The sequence below is a fragment of the Telopea speciosissima genome, chromosome 8 (genome assembly GCF_018873765.1).
Source record: "Telopea speciosissima isolate NSW1024214 ecotype Mountain lineage chromosome 8, Tspe_v1, whole genome shotgun sequence".
NCBI lineage: Eukaryota > Viridiplantae > Streptophyta > Magnoliopsida > Proteales > Proteaceae > Telopea > Telopea speciosissima.
Window position 1 is genome coordinate 63,840,332 of NC_057923.1, and position 13,106 is coordinate 63,853,437.

At 39.2% G+C, this 13,106-nt stretch overlaps 1 protein-coding gene across 4 annotated transcripts in view; it reads right to left on the reverse strand.

The window, feature by feature from the left end:
- LOC122671907 overlaps nucleotides 1-13,106 on the reverse strand; it is a 34,703-nt gene that overhangs the window by 9,952 nt on the left and 11,645 nt on the right. For all 4 annotated transcript variants that reach the window (XM_043869384.1, XM_043869385.1, XM_043869387.1 and 1 more), the window contains 9 exons: nucleotides 12,608-12,964; nucleotides 11,820-11,991; nucleotides 10,169-10,360; nucleotides 9,728-9,937; nucleotides 9,529-9,621; nucleotides 2,588-2,787; nucleotides 1,849-2,388; nucleotides 1,658-1,738; nucleotides 1,482-1,567 (listed from right to left, as the gene is read on the reverse strand). In XM_043869384.1, the coding sequence (XP_043725319.1) occupies nucleotides 1,482-1,567; nucleotides 1,658-1,738; nucleotides 1,849-2,388; nucleotides 2,588-2,787; nucleotides 9,529-9,621; nucleotides 9,728-9,937; nucleotides 10,169-10,360; nucleotides 11,820-11,991; nucleotides 12,608-12,964 (1,931 nt within the window). The remainder of the gene's footprint in view (nucleotides 1-1,481; nucleotides 1,568-1,657; nucleotides 1,739-1,848; nucleotides 2,389-2,587; nucleotides 2,788-9,528; nucleotides 9,622-9,727; nucleotides 9,938-10,168; nucleotides 10,361-11,819; nucleotides 11,992-12,607; nucleotides 12,965-13,106) is intronic.

A 13,106-nucleotide genomic window follows, 5' to 3' on the forward strand; every position in this document is an offset into this window, starting at 1 on the left:
GCCAGCATAGGAGAAAAGCTTGCCCTTCCAGAGCTGAAGCCTCTTCCGAAAAGCACTTTTCTAGTTCGTTCCCATTGACAATAACAAAAACATTTGAAATTTTTAAAAAGGAAAGTAATACAAAGAAAGAAAAAATGCACACCAGGAACAAAACACCAACACCCCCCCCCCCCCCCAAAAAAAAAAAAAAAAGCTCACCTCAATCCAACTGAGCAGAACATGGAGAAGAAAAGGACCCCCCCCCCTCCTAACCACTACAATCTACAGATCAATGTATGTAGGTCCAAGTCAAGTTGCAGGGATGAGGGAATCAAGTATATTTTTTGCTTTTCTCCTCTTGCCTTTCAATCGTTAACAAATTTCAAGTTATTCATTTAAGAGAAGGTGGGAGGAAAAAAAGGAAAATAGAGGAACTGCAAGTCATCCTTGGCCCCAAAGACAAAAGAAACTAAGAGCATTAAGCAGCAGGACCTCACTAAACATGACCCCTACCTGTTTCACAAGTCTTCAATAACTTTGTCGGCACACTTGTCACACCCCTTCATACAAGTAGGGAAGATCATACTGTCATAGAATCTGACACAGTACCTCCACAACAACAACTCAGCCTTATCCCAACTAAATGGGGTCGGCCACATGGATCCTTTCAAAACAAAGTAGGGAAATGAAAGTAAGAGGGATGAAGAATAAAAATAAAGAAATGAGATACGAAAAGTGGGAAATGGAAAATGAAAAATGAAACTAAGAGGAAAGAGGATAGCCCAGGAAATTAGGAAAATCTCAGCTACATGGTGTCGACAACGTGGATCCTTGCCCTCCAATAGGCTCTATCTGAGGTCATACTTGGCACAAGACTGAGACTATGCATGTCTGACACAGTACCTCCATAATATCAGTAAATAGAACCATGTTTATGTCCCATAGTTTTAACTAACATCAATGTCTTTGATGACTTGAACAGCAAACCCACCATTTCAAGCAGTACAATGAATCTGCTAGAACCAGATAAGGTCCATGCATACATTGATACTTATAATATCCACCACCTTATATGGGTAAATGAAACTAAATTTCCGCTACATCCCCTTCAATTCTGCAGCAAGTTAGGCACTTAAGCCTTACAGGCTACAGCTTACCTAAGGTTCTTGTGGGCTTGGCCCAGCTGATAGTTGGACATGATCTTACGACTTACAGTGGGACTTATTCCTTCGAAAATTTAAAAAAAAAAAAAGTCTCCTCTCACATTACTATAGAATTTCACATCCAGTTAAATATTCAACATCATAGAATATGTTCTATGTTCTATATATCCCTGAGAATTTTTTGATATGTTAATTTAATTAACAGGGATCTAATAAGCAAAATGATATCTCACATGTGCGCTGACATCCTGGCCTTATATCATAAATTCACAACTCTAGATTTACCCAGTACACAACCGGGTTGTACCTGTCTGAAAATCTAGCTTATAGGAAACACACCTCTAGAAGGAGCACAAATAGGAACAACAACATGCTGCAGTGCCAGAACTGGTGACAACAGGGGAATTAATAATGCAACATCAAACCTGGAAGAAAAAACAAACATAATTGATGGAATCAGTGGTAAAGGGAGAAACAAGCTACACAATCTTGACTGCATGCAACTGCATACAAACCAGAGTCGGTGGGGCAAAAGGAGAGCCCGTAATGTAAGTGTGGCATCCGAACATGCGACAACAACAAAACAGACTGTCAACCTGAAATGAGGACATTGTAAAGTTTTCACCAAATTCAAAACTGGAAAATCCATATTAGAGAACAAAATATAGGAGAAACTAAGAAATTACATGTATCTGCCACATCTTACCTGCAATCAGAACCTTTAACAAGAAAAGCAGTAACAGCCAAGTATCTCCAGTCATTCTCATTTTCATCCCCAAAGCAAGACTTACGGTCCACATCAAAGCTTTCAGCACAATATGATCTAGATGTTGGATTTGAGCTCTTATTTAGAGCATTTTTTACTTGTCCAATTTTTTCGTCGATGTTTTTAATCCTTCTATGAGTACTAGAGAACTTTGAAGGCATGTCAGTAGAAAGCCACTGGAACAACATAGAACTATTTTCCTTAGCACCATGATCAAGGAATTCTTCCTTATTGTTGGACCCGCTATCACAGAGAAGCCAAGCAGTTATTACCCGCTTTGCGCCAACAGAAATTAATAAGAATTGATAATCTCTGTTATCAAAGGCAGAATTGCATCCATCTCTCCCATTAGACACCTCAGACTGATTTCCAGTCTTAATGTGTATCTTTGATACAAAGCATAATGATCTCACAGCTGATCCCGCAACATGTTCCCCCAGCAACTTGGATGCTGACCAATCATCAATCTCAGGAGAGTACCTGTATCACCCATATCGATACTAAGTGGCCATCTTTAAATGCCAAATTTCAACCTTTGCAATCATCACTGTCAAGTACAGAAAGTACGCATAATAGCTCCAAAGGAGTAACAGCACAGTCTGCACTCACCATCCTCTATTACATCGTGAAAACAAATTTGCATCTCAGGTTTCAGTTTAACAATATCTTAAAGTCATACCTTGTCAATCTCACAGTTCCATCTTCACACCCAGTTGCAATCCAGCTATATTTAGCAACCTTTGCACTCAAATGTGAACCTCCAGACACAAAACACAAAGAGTGTATCTCTTTCCCATGATATTGAATGTGCAGAACCTGAGGGAATAACTTCCTCTCACCAATTGGTACCCAGAGTCTATGGATATGAATCACATGCCCCTGAAATAATTTTAAGCACGAAACTATGAGTATAGGAAAACAAAATGGAATCCGTATAGTGGAAAATTCAGTGAAATAAATAACCAGAGCAATTATCAAAATCTTAGAAGTCAGAATATCTTCTTATCAGAGTTTTGAAGTGCATGCCTGGCTCACACCTTAAGCCTTTACTTCAGGAAAGCAAAGGAGAACACATCAAGGCCTAAAGTAAACACCTTGAGTGTGGCGCATGAAGGACATGCCTCAAACCATGAAATTTTGGGGGTCATATGCTTCATTCTTGTAGTCATGAGAACATTTAATGCCCACTCCACTTTCTCCCATGCACTCTTTCCGAGATGTTTCCAACGCTCTTTTCCAATGGTTATGTTCCAACGGCTCTTTTTTCCCTCCCCTATACTTTTGGTTTGAAAAGATAGAGTTGATAACATGCATTTTTGGGACTTGTGGGAGTGCCATGGTGAGCCCCCATTGTGAGTTTGAGGTCCTATAGTGGTAAGTGAGTCCTACACTTGCCATGAGTGAGTCCCCAAGAGCCCAAGAGTTAATTGGACCTCTCTGACCCTTATTATCCAGAACTTTTCTCCATTTTCTATCTTATTAGCATTTTCCTATTTTGAGCTGCATCAAGTATCATGCATTTCCTTTAAAAATATCAATTTCTCACATTTTTGTGCATTTCTTCTTTATTTCCTTTTTTTTCTTATTGTTATGGATATTTCATAGATTTCATGTAGTCATAAGTTATTGCATAAGTCATGCTCATGAAGCTTACACTCCTGCAATCATGCTTTACAACCTGAAATCACGTGTTTTACTGTCTACGGAGCAGACCAATTTGTCAAGATCAATAATTGAAGAAACTTACATAGATAAATAATGGAAATTCTCACAGATGGAAAGAATTTTCACATGGTTGTTATGGAGTCAAAGAAAGCATGTGATAGAATATCTAGAGAGGTCAATTGGTAGGTTTTAGAAAAGGTTAAGTGCTGGTAGATATTGATGTAATTAAGGACATCTATCATGGCTCTTTAACCAGTGTTAAACCACGGAGAGAGAAAAGCATGTCTGCAATCACAGTAGGTCTAAACCAGGGGTAAGCATTGAATGCCTACTTCTTTCGTTGAGTTATGAATAAATTTATTTGATACATGCAGGATGAAATCCCAATATGTGGTCTGAGACTGAGTTGATCATTTAATTTTGATTGATAAGACTGGAGAGAAGGTAACCTAGTAAAAATTATGGTGAGATGCTTATAACCTATAGGTTTACAGCTGTGCCAGACTAAAACAGAGAATATGAAATAAAATTTCAGTAAAAAAATAGTAGAGAAATGGTTAGCATTGTTGATGCAGTTGCCTTAGCCTGGCTGGACCGACATGACCCACTTTGGAAACCCAAACCAAAGACTGGTCCTAAACCTGTATTCTGGTCTGGCAAGGGCTGGTAGTTCACTTAGGATACAATATTTAGTTTGGTTTATTTTATTTCATGGGTAGATTACGTAGGAGCTTCATAGGTAGTTTCCTTTCTTTAGCTATGGTATATTTTGGTAGTTTCCATTTTGGATTGTTTCTATTTTAGTTAGGTTTCTATTCCTATGCAAGGCTATTCTCTATTTATTCATTGTAATCGTAGGAGAGTAACAGATTTGAAGATTTGATTAATGAGGTTTATTTGTGAAGCTCTGTGAGTGTGTGTGAGCGTGAGTTCCCCCTCCCCTTTCCCCTTCTTTCTTCTAATTCTTCTACTGTTCTCTTTGTGAAGCCCACCATAGCAGACCACCACCTTTGGATCTGCATTAATTGTCAAAAGAAATCCAGAGCTACCATACTCGCTATCTTGTTCAATAAAACATAAGGATAAATGGTGTAGGATGAAGGATGAAGATTGTTAAAGCGTATCATGGATAGTATGGTGTACCGTGGTATGGTGTATGCTGTATCGTGGGATAGTATTTTATTATAACTAGAATATCTCTCAGTGAATAATATATTCATTACCGAAGGAAGAGAAAAATACAGGAAAACCCCTAAGGGGGCAAGAGAGCGAAACAATGCAACATACAAGAGAAGCACCCCTCAAGGGGGCAGGGAGAGCAAAGAAGAGGGGAGGCCCCAAGAGACAACAATATGTCTGTTCCTTGGGGAGGTAATTCAACTAGAAGAGGTCCTAGGAACTTTGCTGATGACTTCAAAAAAGATGGAATCCCAAATCTGACGAAGAAATCTAGAGTTGGAGGTCCATCTCCTAAGGTTGCGCTCCATCCATATAGAAGAGATGGTCGCACCAAAAGCAAGCTTCCCAATCATATCACAAACAGAATTTCCTGCAAAAGACATGTCCACCCATATCCACTCTGTATTGAAGGGAAGAATTCTTCTCCTCCTAGGCCAACATCTGTCCAAAATTCCTGCCCAAATGGAAGAGGAGAAAGAGCATTCGAAGAAAAGGTAATCAACATCTTCTGTGGCGTTTTGGCAAAGACAGCAAGAAGAGGACACTGGGATTTGCTGGTGAAGAAGAAACGACTGAGTTGGGAGGCAAGTTTGAGAGGGCTCTCTAGACACAGAAGTTGTGACAGGGTGATGTAGATCGATTCTACAGAAAGACCTACAGCAGAAATCGATCTAAGACTGGTCCATCAACTAAATTAGTGGACCAGCCTACGGGGCCAAAGGGCCAATCAGCATAGCTGGGCCAGCCCACTACTGGCTGGGAGTTTTGGGGTCTCTCAAACCCACATCGTGGGGGATAGTCTGCCTTGGACAGAAAGCACTTCAAGGTGAACTTCTAGAAGACTTTGTTTGTTTCCTTTTATTTGTTATTTCAGTCCTTATTAGTCTAAGCTAAGTTAGAGTTTCTAATTTAGTTGCTTACCAACTTTGTTACTTAGCAAAGTTCAATTACTTGTAATTCAAGTCTCAGCTCTGCTAGAAGACTTCTTATTTTCTTTGTTTCTATTTTGGGCTCAATCCTTGAGTCTATATAATGTAATGGCTCTTAGAGGCCTCCCCACGATTTAATGAAGTTGAATATTGATTTCTTTGTGCAACTATTATCCTGAGAGAGGCTGTGAGAGTGAGATGCCCAGGCTGAGATAGCCATCTATCCCCATTCCCCCTTCCTCTACTCGATCTCCCATCTCTTCTCTTACTTTCTATTTTGATTTCCCCGGCTGCAATGCGGTCTTCTGCTGAGATCAGACTTGTTTGAAGCTCTTCAATAAGCATAGCAACTGCTGGAAGATAACCCATTGGTTGAGAAGGTCCAGCATACCTGCGGATGGAACAGTTACTAATTTTGTGCTGCTGCAACTTGAAGGAACCATATCTCCACTACTTGGAATCAGCTCAGATTTGGAGGATCAATCTTACTCATTGAGGGCTACCTTTGATCCCAGTTTGGTCTCGTTCTGATGGCTGGTTTGGTCTGCAACATTAACTTTCTATTTTCATTCTTAATTTCTAATTTCTTCACCTGTTGAAATTTTGAATTTAGAAGTTGTTTGGACCTGAGATTTTCAGCAACCTTTCACCTGAACTAGATCTATACCTGATAGGGATTCTAGTCTCATCCGAGACCTTCTGTTGTTAATCCTAAGTTAAGTTATTTTCAGTTCTTATACCCCTGTTACAGACTTGCAGTAACACTGTTTAGCTGTTGGTTGTTGACCTATATTGTTGGGATTGCTTGATGCTATTGTGGGCAATACTGCGTTAGGTTAGTTGTAACCTGACCTTACATTAGGGGGATGTGACCTTGAACCAAACAAATTTCTCCAAAGGGAGATGGGGCCCCAAGATCTGAAAAGGTCTAAGAAGACTTCGCACTGAAAAGGCCCGAAGAAGATGGAGATCAAATGACAAGGTCTCCAGAACCAGAAGATCTTCTAAGGATGGAAGAGGAACCCAGCCATCCTGGCAAATGATGTCCACTACTAAGGAGTGCCTGTGGAGGCCCACTCTGTGAATCTCTATGGAGCCGACAAGGGGAAGGAGAACTCCCAGTGAATGCCAATGATCTAACCAAAGCTTAGTAGAAGCACCATCTTCAATCTCGCATATTGCAGTCCCAAGGGCTGTAGGCTTCATAGTTCGAGAACTCGGCTTTGGTACTAGTTTTGCCCAGCCAAAAAACCGAGTTGGACCGAGATCTCGGCGAGTTGGTGCATTTTTTGTTTTGGTGGGTTTTTGACCTAGTTTGGTCATGAAAGTTGGTATACAACCTATTTTGGGCCATCAACGACACTATCATATTTTGAAAAATCAAAGTCCAAATAAGGGTTTGACTTAGTGGGAAACCATGACAGACACTTATGCCAGAAATCAGGACAGGCACTTATTTATGTCTAATATCATTTAAGTAAATGTAAAACATTTACTTAAGATATTATTTATAAATAAGGAAATACCCCCCAAATCTTTCTAACAAGTCCAAGATTGCTAAATTTGATTTATACTGAAGGAGTTATTTACTGGTCAAACTTAATTTGGTGTGCTCAAATGTTGTCAAAATCACTCTGAATAAAAAAGTAATTTTTTGGATATCAAAACAAATGAATATTTTACCACACTTTTGGTTTTTAGCAATGTTTTACTATATTAAGATTTATGGAATTTTTATATTTGAAAAAACCCCAGCATTAGAACATTGAAAATTGCACCGACCGCCGAAAATCTAGTTTTGTTCGTGAACTGGGGGGTTGACTTTTTATCCTTTTGGAATTTGATTTTTTTTATTGGATTCAAATAGGGGGTATTTGTTTATTTATGAATAATATCTTAAGTAAACATTTACTTAAATGAAATTAGGCATAAACAAGTGTTTGTCCTAGTTTCTGGCATAAGTGTCTATCCTGGTTTCTGACATAAATAATTGTATGTATATCAAGGTTTGCATAAATAGGTGTCTATATACCAAGGTTTCCCACCGAGATGACCGAGACCACTAGATCTTGGCTGAGACATTGTAACTTCATTTCACCTTCAATCTCCTCTCAGTTTTTTCAAAAACCAAGATATTACAGAGATCTCGGCGAGTTCTTGAACTATGGTAGGCTTGAGGCTAAGGATTTTTCTCCACACCCATAAAGCATCAGGGCAAAAGGAGACCATCCAAATGGAGTCATTCTTAAGCAGTCCTGCATATATCCAATCTACCCAGATACTTTATTTCTTGGCAGCAAGCTACCAGATCAATTTGAGAATGCCAGCCGTATTTACCTCTTTGATTCTACGCAAACCAAGGCCTACCTCTGAGTTGGGAAGAGAAATGGAAGCCCAGCTGATAGGATGCAAGAATCTAGAAGTTTCATTACCTCTTCATAGAAAAGAACACATAAGAGATTCAATTTCCTTGATGATGGACTGAGGCAGCCCAAAGATACTAGACCAATAGATATACGAAGATTGAAGGACAGATCTAATTAGTTCCAGGCGGCCAGCATAGGACAGGAGTTTTCCTTCCCATAACTAAAGTCTCTTGCGCATGAGATCAAGGATGGGAGTGCAGTGACGAGCAATCAACCTTGCTGGAATAAGAGGCAGCCCAAATATTTAACTGGAAGATGGCCCAAAGGGAAAGAAGTATTCGCCTGAAGGAAGCTTTTGTCGGCATCAGAAAAACCAGCCAAAAATAATTGAGATTTCTGGGGATTGATTCTGAGACCCGAGTAATTTTCAAACTGATTCAAGCACTCCATAATAGTCTCAACAGATAAGGTGTTTGCTTTGGAGAAGATCATAAGGTCATTTGAAAAGGCTAAATGGGTGAAGGGGAGAGGAGCTTTTAAAGTGTCATGTGATTGACAACCGTCCAATTAAACTTTTGGATGGGAAATTCTTTTCCCAAATAAATTTTAAATATATAATGTAAGAAAAAATAAAGCACTAAAAAAAAAAAATTCCCAATTTAGAAAACTTGGCTTAACTAGCCACCTAAGATTATCAAATAGAAAATAATCTAAGGTGAAAATTTAAAATTTGTAGTTACACTAAAGTAAGAAAGAGCAGGGGTGATTTCCTGATCTGAAAATAGTGGATTAGATAGTCGGGGCAAGCTTATCCACTCAAGATGGAGTATTCCAGAAATCATGATGCTGGCATGGTAACATACCATACTACTTGATTACTCGACTTTCCCCTTCAGAATTTCAGTGACCATCTCCAAACTATGCTCTCAAAAAATCACAGGAAAGATGGGAGAAATAAAAAATTCCCAGGGCTGGAAACTGGAGGGTCATGTTCCCAATATAGATGGAGATCAAGTAACCAATAACATTTTTTTTTAAGTTGACTGGATGATCCTAACCATTTAAGGGCGTACCCAGTGCATGAGGCTCCCACCACTGCAAGGTCTGGGGAGGGTCATAATGTACTCAGCCTTACCCCTACTTTCGCAGAGAGGCTGTTTCCAGACTCGAACCCATGACCACTTGGTCACAATGGAGCAACCTTACCGTTGCACCAAGACCCACCCTCGATCCTAACCAGTAGCCAATACAAAATAAATTGCCTATGGTCCAGGTGAATAAGGTAGATTGGAGGATAAGCTCATCTGCCAAAGTTATTTGTTGTCTAGATTTCTCTGGTTGGACAATCAGGTACTGACTCCTCACCACTGTTTTGTTGTTTAATCATCTTTTTGAAACCTATTGTCTGTATCTCAAAATCAGCTCATACAGACATGCATTCATGATTTCAAGTGCACAAACACAGATACACTGATGCAGACCTTAACAAAGGCAAAGCAGTTCTGAAGCTCTGGTACATCTCCAAGATAGTAAGAATGAGGGCGTCGCCATCCACCACATGGAACTTGCACAACCTGCACCAATCACCTTTTTATATGATTTCAAAATAAATTGGCATGCAATTATGGTTCAAGAAGCTTAAATTTGACTTTTGATACAGATCATTGGCAGGAAGATTACCTTTATCTCATTTGTTAAATTGCATATTATAAAATGTGCAGAAGCAAAACCTACTGCATAGTTACCGCACAACAAGTTGTCAGAAGTGTTGGCATCAGCAAAGACAGACTGAATTAAACTCAATTCTTTCACTTGCTTCATCCCCGTAAATTCCAAATTTTGCCAATCCCTGTCATATTTAAAGTAGCATATGCAACCATCTCCTCCAGTCTGGATAAGCAAAGGTGTGAATCTCAAGATATTTTACAAGACATTCAAATTGCAAAAAAACGTAAGTTTTTAGTTCATTAGTAGAAATCATGGTTCCAATTGTTTCTCTATAGAGAGCAAAATCATAAAAACATCTTTTCCTTTCGCTGGAAATGCTGATGATCATAGTGGTCCCAAAAATCCCCCCCCCCCAAAAAAAAAAGGAACAAGATCATTGGATTCAGGTCTTACTGAGCGAATTTCAACTTGATTAATATTTAATGTAGCAAGGGTAATACTGGCAACACTTGATATCCCATGGGCTCCTTTAAAATAATTCAATGAAGGGATCTTCACTTCTGATACAACGGTTTTGGCCAGTAACAAGCCCTTTGATAAAGGGAAGACAACTAGATTACCACGTTGATCCCCACATACCAGCACCTACAAGAAATTAAATACCTGATCAGTCGTAAAGCAGTGGAACATATAGCAATCCAGTTCTTAAATCTAGTGCAAGGGGAGAGCAGTTCCCTAAATTGAGTTTTATAATTTTACTTAATATTCACAAAATAATCTTTGTCTTTTAGAAAGTTGAGATATACAACTAATTCAAAATAACACAATAAGCATGAAACCAAACCAGTTTATATATTTTTCCTTCTCAACAACAATAAATGCAACCCCCTGGGCAATTTCAAAAACATAACAAAAATTTACAGTATTATAAAAAGAAGAAGAGACATTAGAAGGATAAACAGACGTGAATTAAGATCTTGGAATCTGAGCCACCCCATCTTATGCCCCAGTTCAGCCAAATGAAATTGGACATTAGAACCTCCAACACCTTCTAAACGACACCCTCTACCAGCCCTTCCAAAGCCTCTCTGCAGTATAAGATCAGAAAGGTGCCATCATGTCCCCTTTGTGTGCAACAAGAAACCATGGCATTCAAACTGTAGCTTGCCCTGATCATCAGCCATCATAGCATTGCCACTTCCTCCACCTCCATCTCTAGTCTCTAGTCTCTACCACAATTTTTTACTAAGCCTATTGCCCCTTGAGAAAGATAAGGCAAAAGTTTCAAAAGAGGAGGCTACTGAAAGCAGTGTTCTTGCTATCTTCACTCTAGAGGTAAGATACAACTGATTTAGTACAAGGAAGTACCTCCTTCCCCAATACATAACCTCTATCATATCCAATAATCGACTAGGCAAGCGACTTTACCAATCAAGTAAAGTTCCTAATAGGAAGGTCAAGTAAAGTTCCTCTTATCATATCCAAAATAGCAAATTGTTCGGTATTCCATTTCTCATAGGACTGACCAACTGGATTTCACAACTACTTTTCTAGTCAAGTTCCTCATTCTTTGGCTTCTTTGCCCTTTGATGAAGAACCTAGTTGACTCAGGCCAAACCAGATGGGTGATGTCATAAATTCACAAGTGTAATCTGGGGATTATAACTCTCATTCTGAGTTCCCTGTAAGCGTTAATGTTGGGTATCAGAGGGAATGCTCCATGCAGCTATTTAAGTAATAATGTAAAAAAAAGTGCATAATCAGTGCACGAGGCTCCCGCCACTGCGGGGTCTGGGGAGGTTCATAATGTAGGTTTAGCTAAAATAGTCAAATACCCCTGTTAATTAGAAAATATGGCAATATCATCCCAAATTCAAATGTTTGAAAGATATGCCCGCAACAATACATGTATACGTCAACAGTGACTACATTTGAGGTTGCATGGACAGAATTTGACAGACGACTTTTGCGATGTCTGCTTCTGCTCACTGTTCTACCAATCCATCTTAAAACCATCCAGAAATTCTTAGCCTAATCATGTCAGAAACAACACTTCATCAAAAATCACAAAGAAATGAAAAAAAGGAACATGTAAGTATGTTACCTCTTGATCAAGCAAGGCATCCAAACACATAATTCGTGTTCCAAAACATGAGGAGAACTCTGCAATTAGAGACACCTCATGCTTCCCGACAGATTTGTCACAGCCAGATTTTGAAGGATAAGTTATACTCCATAACTTCAATATCCCTCTAGGATCAGCAGTGAAGATGTGCCTACAGAATGGAAACACCACAAGCTTCAAAGCCTTTTACCATGCTAAACCATAAAACATGAACATTAAGGTACCAATCAGGTATAAAATAAGGATGGTTGACTTTTTAATGGATGTATACTGCACAGGTGGTGTCAGATCCATCATTTGGGGGGGGGGGGGGGGAGGGGAACCCCTACCAAGCCAGCAATTGCATGACCATAATCATCTGATCTAAAATATAATTTTGACAGTAGAAAAACCTCCTCCAAGAGAAAAATGAAGAGAAGAAGAACAGGAAAAGATAAACATAAGAAAGAAAAAAGTATTATACCACTACAGGAAATTAGGAATTATATCATAATAAATTACGTGTTACAGCAAACAATCATAAGAAAGATTAAAAGGATCATATCATTACAGGAAACAATCATTTTATGATAAGCATTACAAGAAACATTCACTCAGCAGGTCAACTACTGGAGTACTGGTCTCCTAGAGCTTCTCTGGACGGCACTCACCATCATTTAAGGCATCTATAAACAAGGGCCTTGACAAACAATCCTTAGTCAACCTCAGTCTACCTAAGAGTTATATCCAAAAAATATCATTGTAAAAGAGTGTGTAATGGTCGTTACCTATGTTTCAATGACTTGCACCAATAGGTTCCCAAGAGTCGTCTCTCTATTCCAGCTGACCAAGTAAAGGCTGGGCAGGCATTTGAAGCACAATCACCATCCGAAACTCTAATCACCGTAACATTTCCTTTACCATCTCCCACAGCAATCCAATCCTCAACATCCTTAAGAAGATTTGATGGTTTCATAGATAGTATGTCCATACAAACAACTGGTGATTCACCGACACGAACAAGTTCAGTCCACTTTACATCACCAGGATCAGAAAGTTTAACACAATGCAGATAACCTTGGTTAGTGGCAACATACATTGTATCCTCCCGAGTGAAATGGAGGCAACGTACATATTCACTTTTGCTGCAACATGTCCCAACAGTCAAACAAGAACAACCGTTAGCATAGAATGTCGTAGCACAGTTGGACAATACCAAATTACCATCTGGTAGATCAAGAGGAGGGCATATACATAAGACATGAATGTGCAGATGGTTGCCATCAA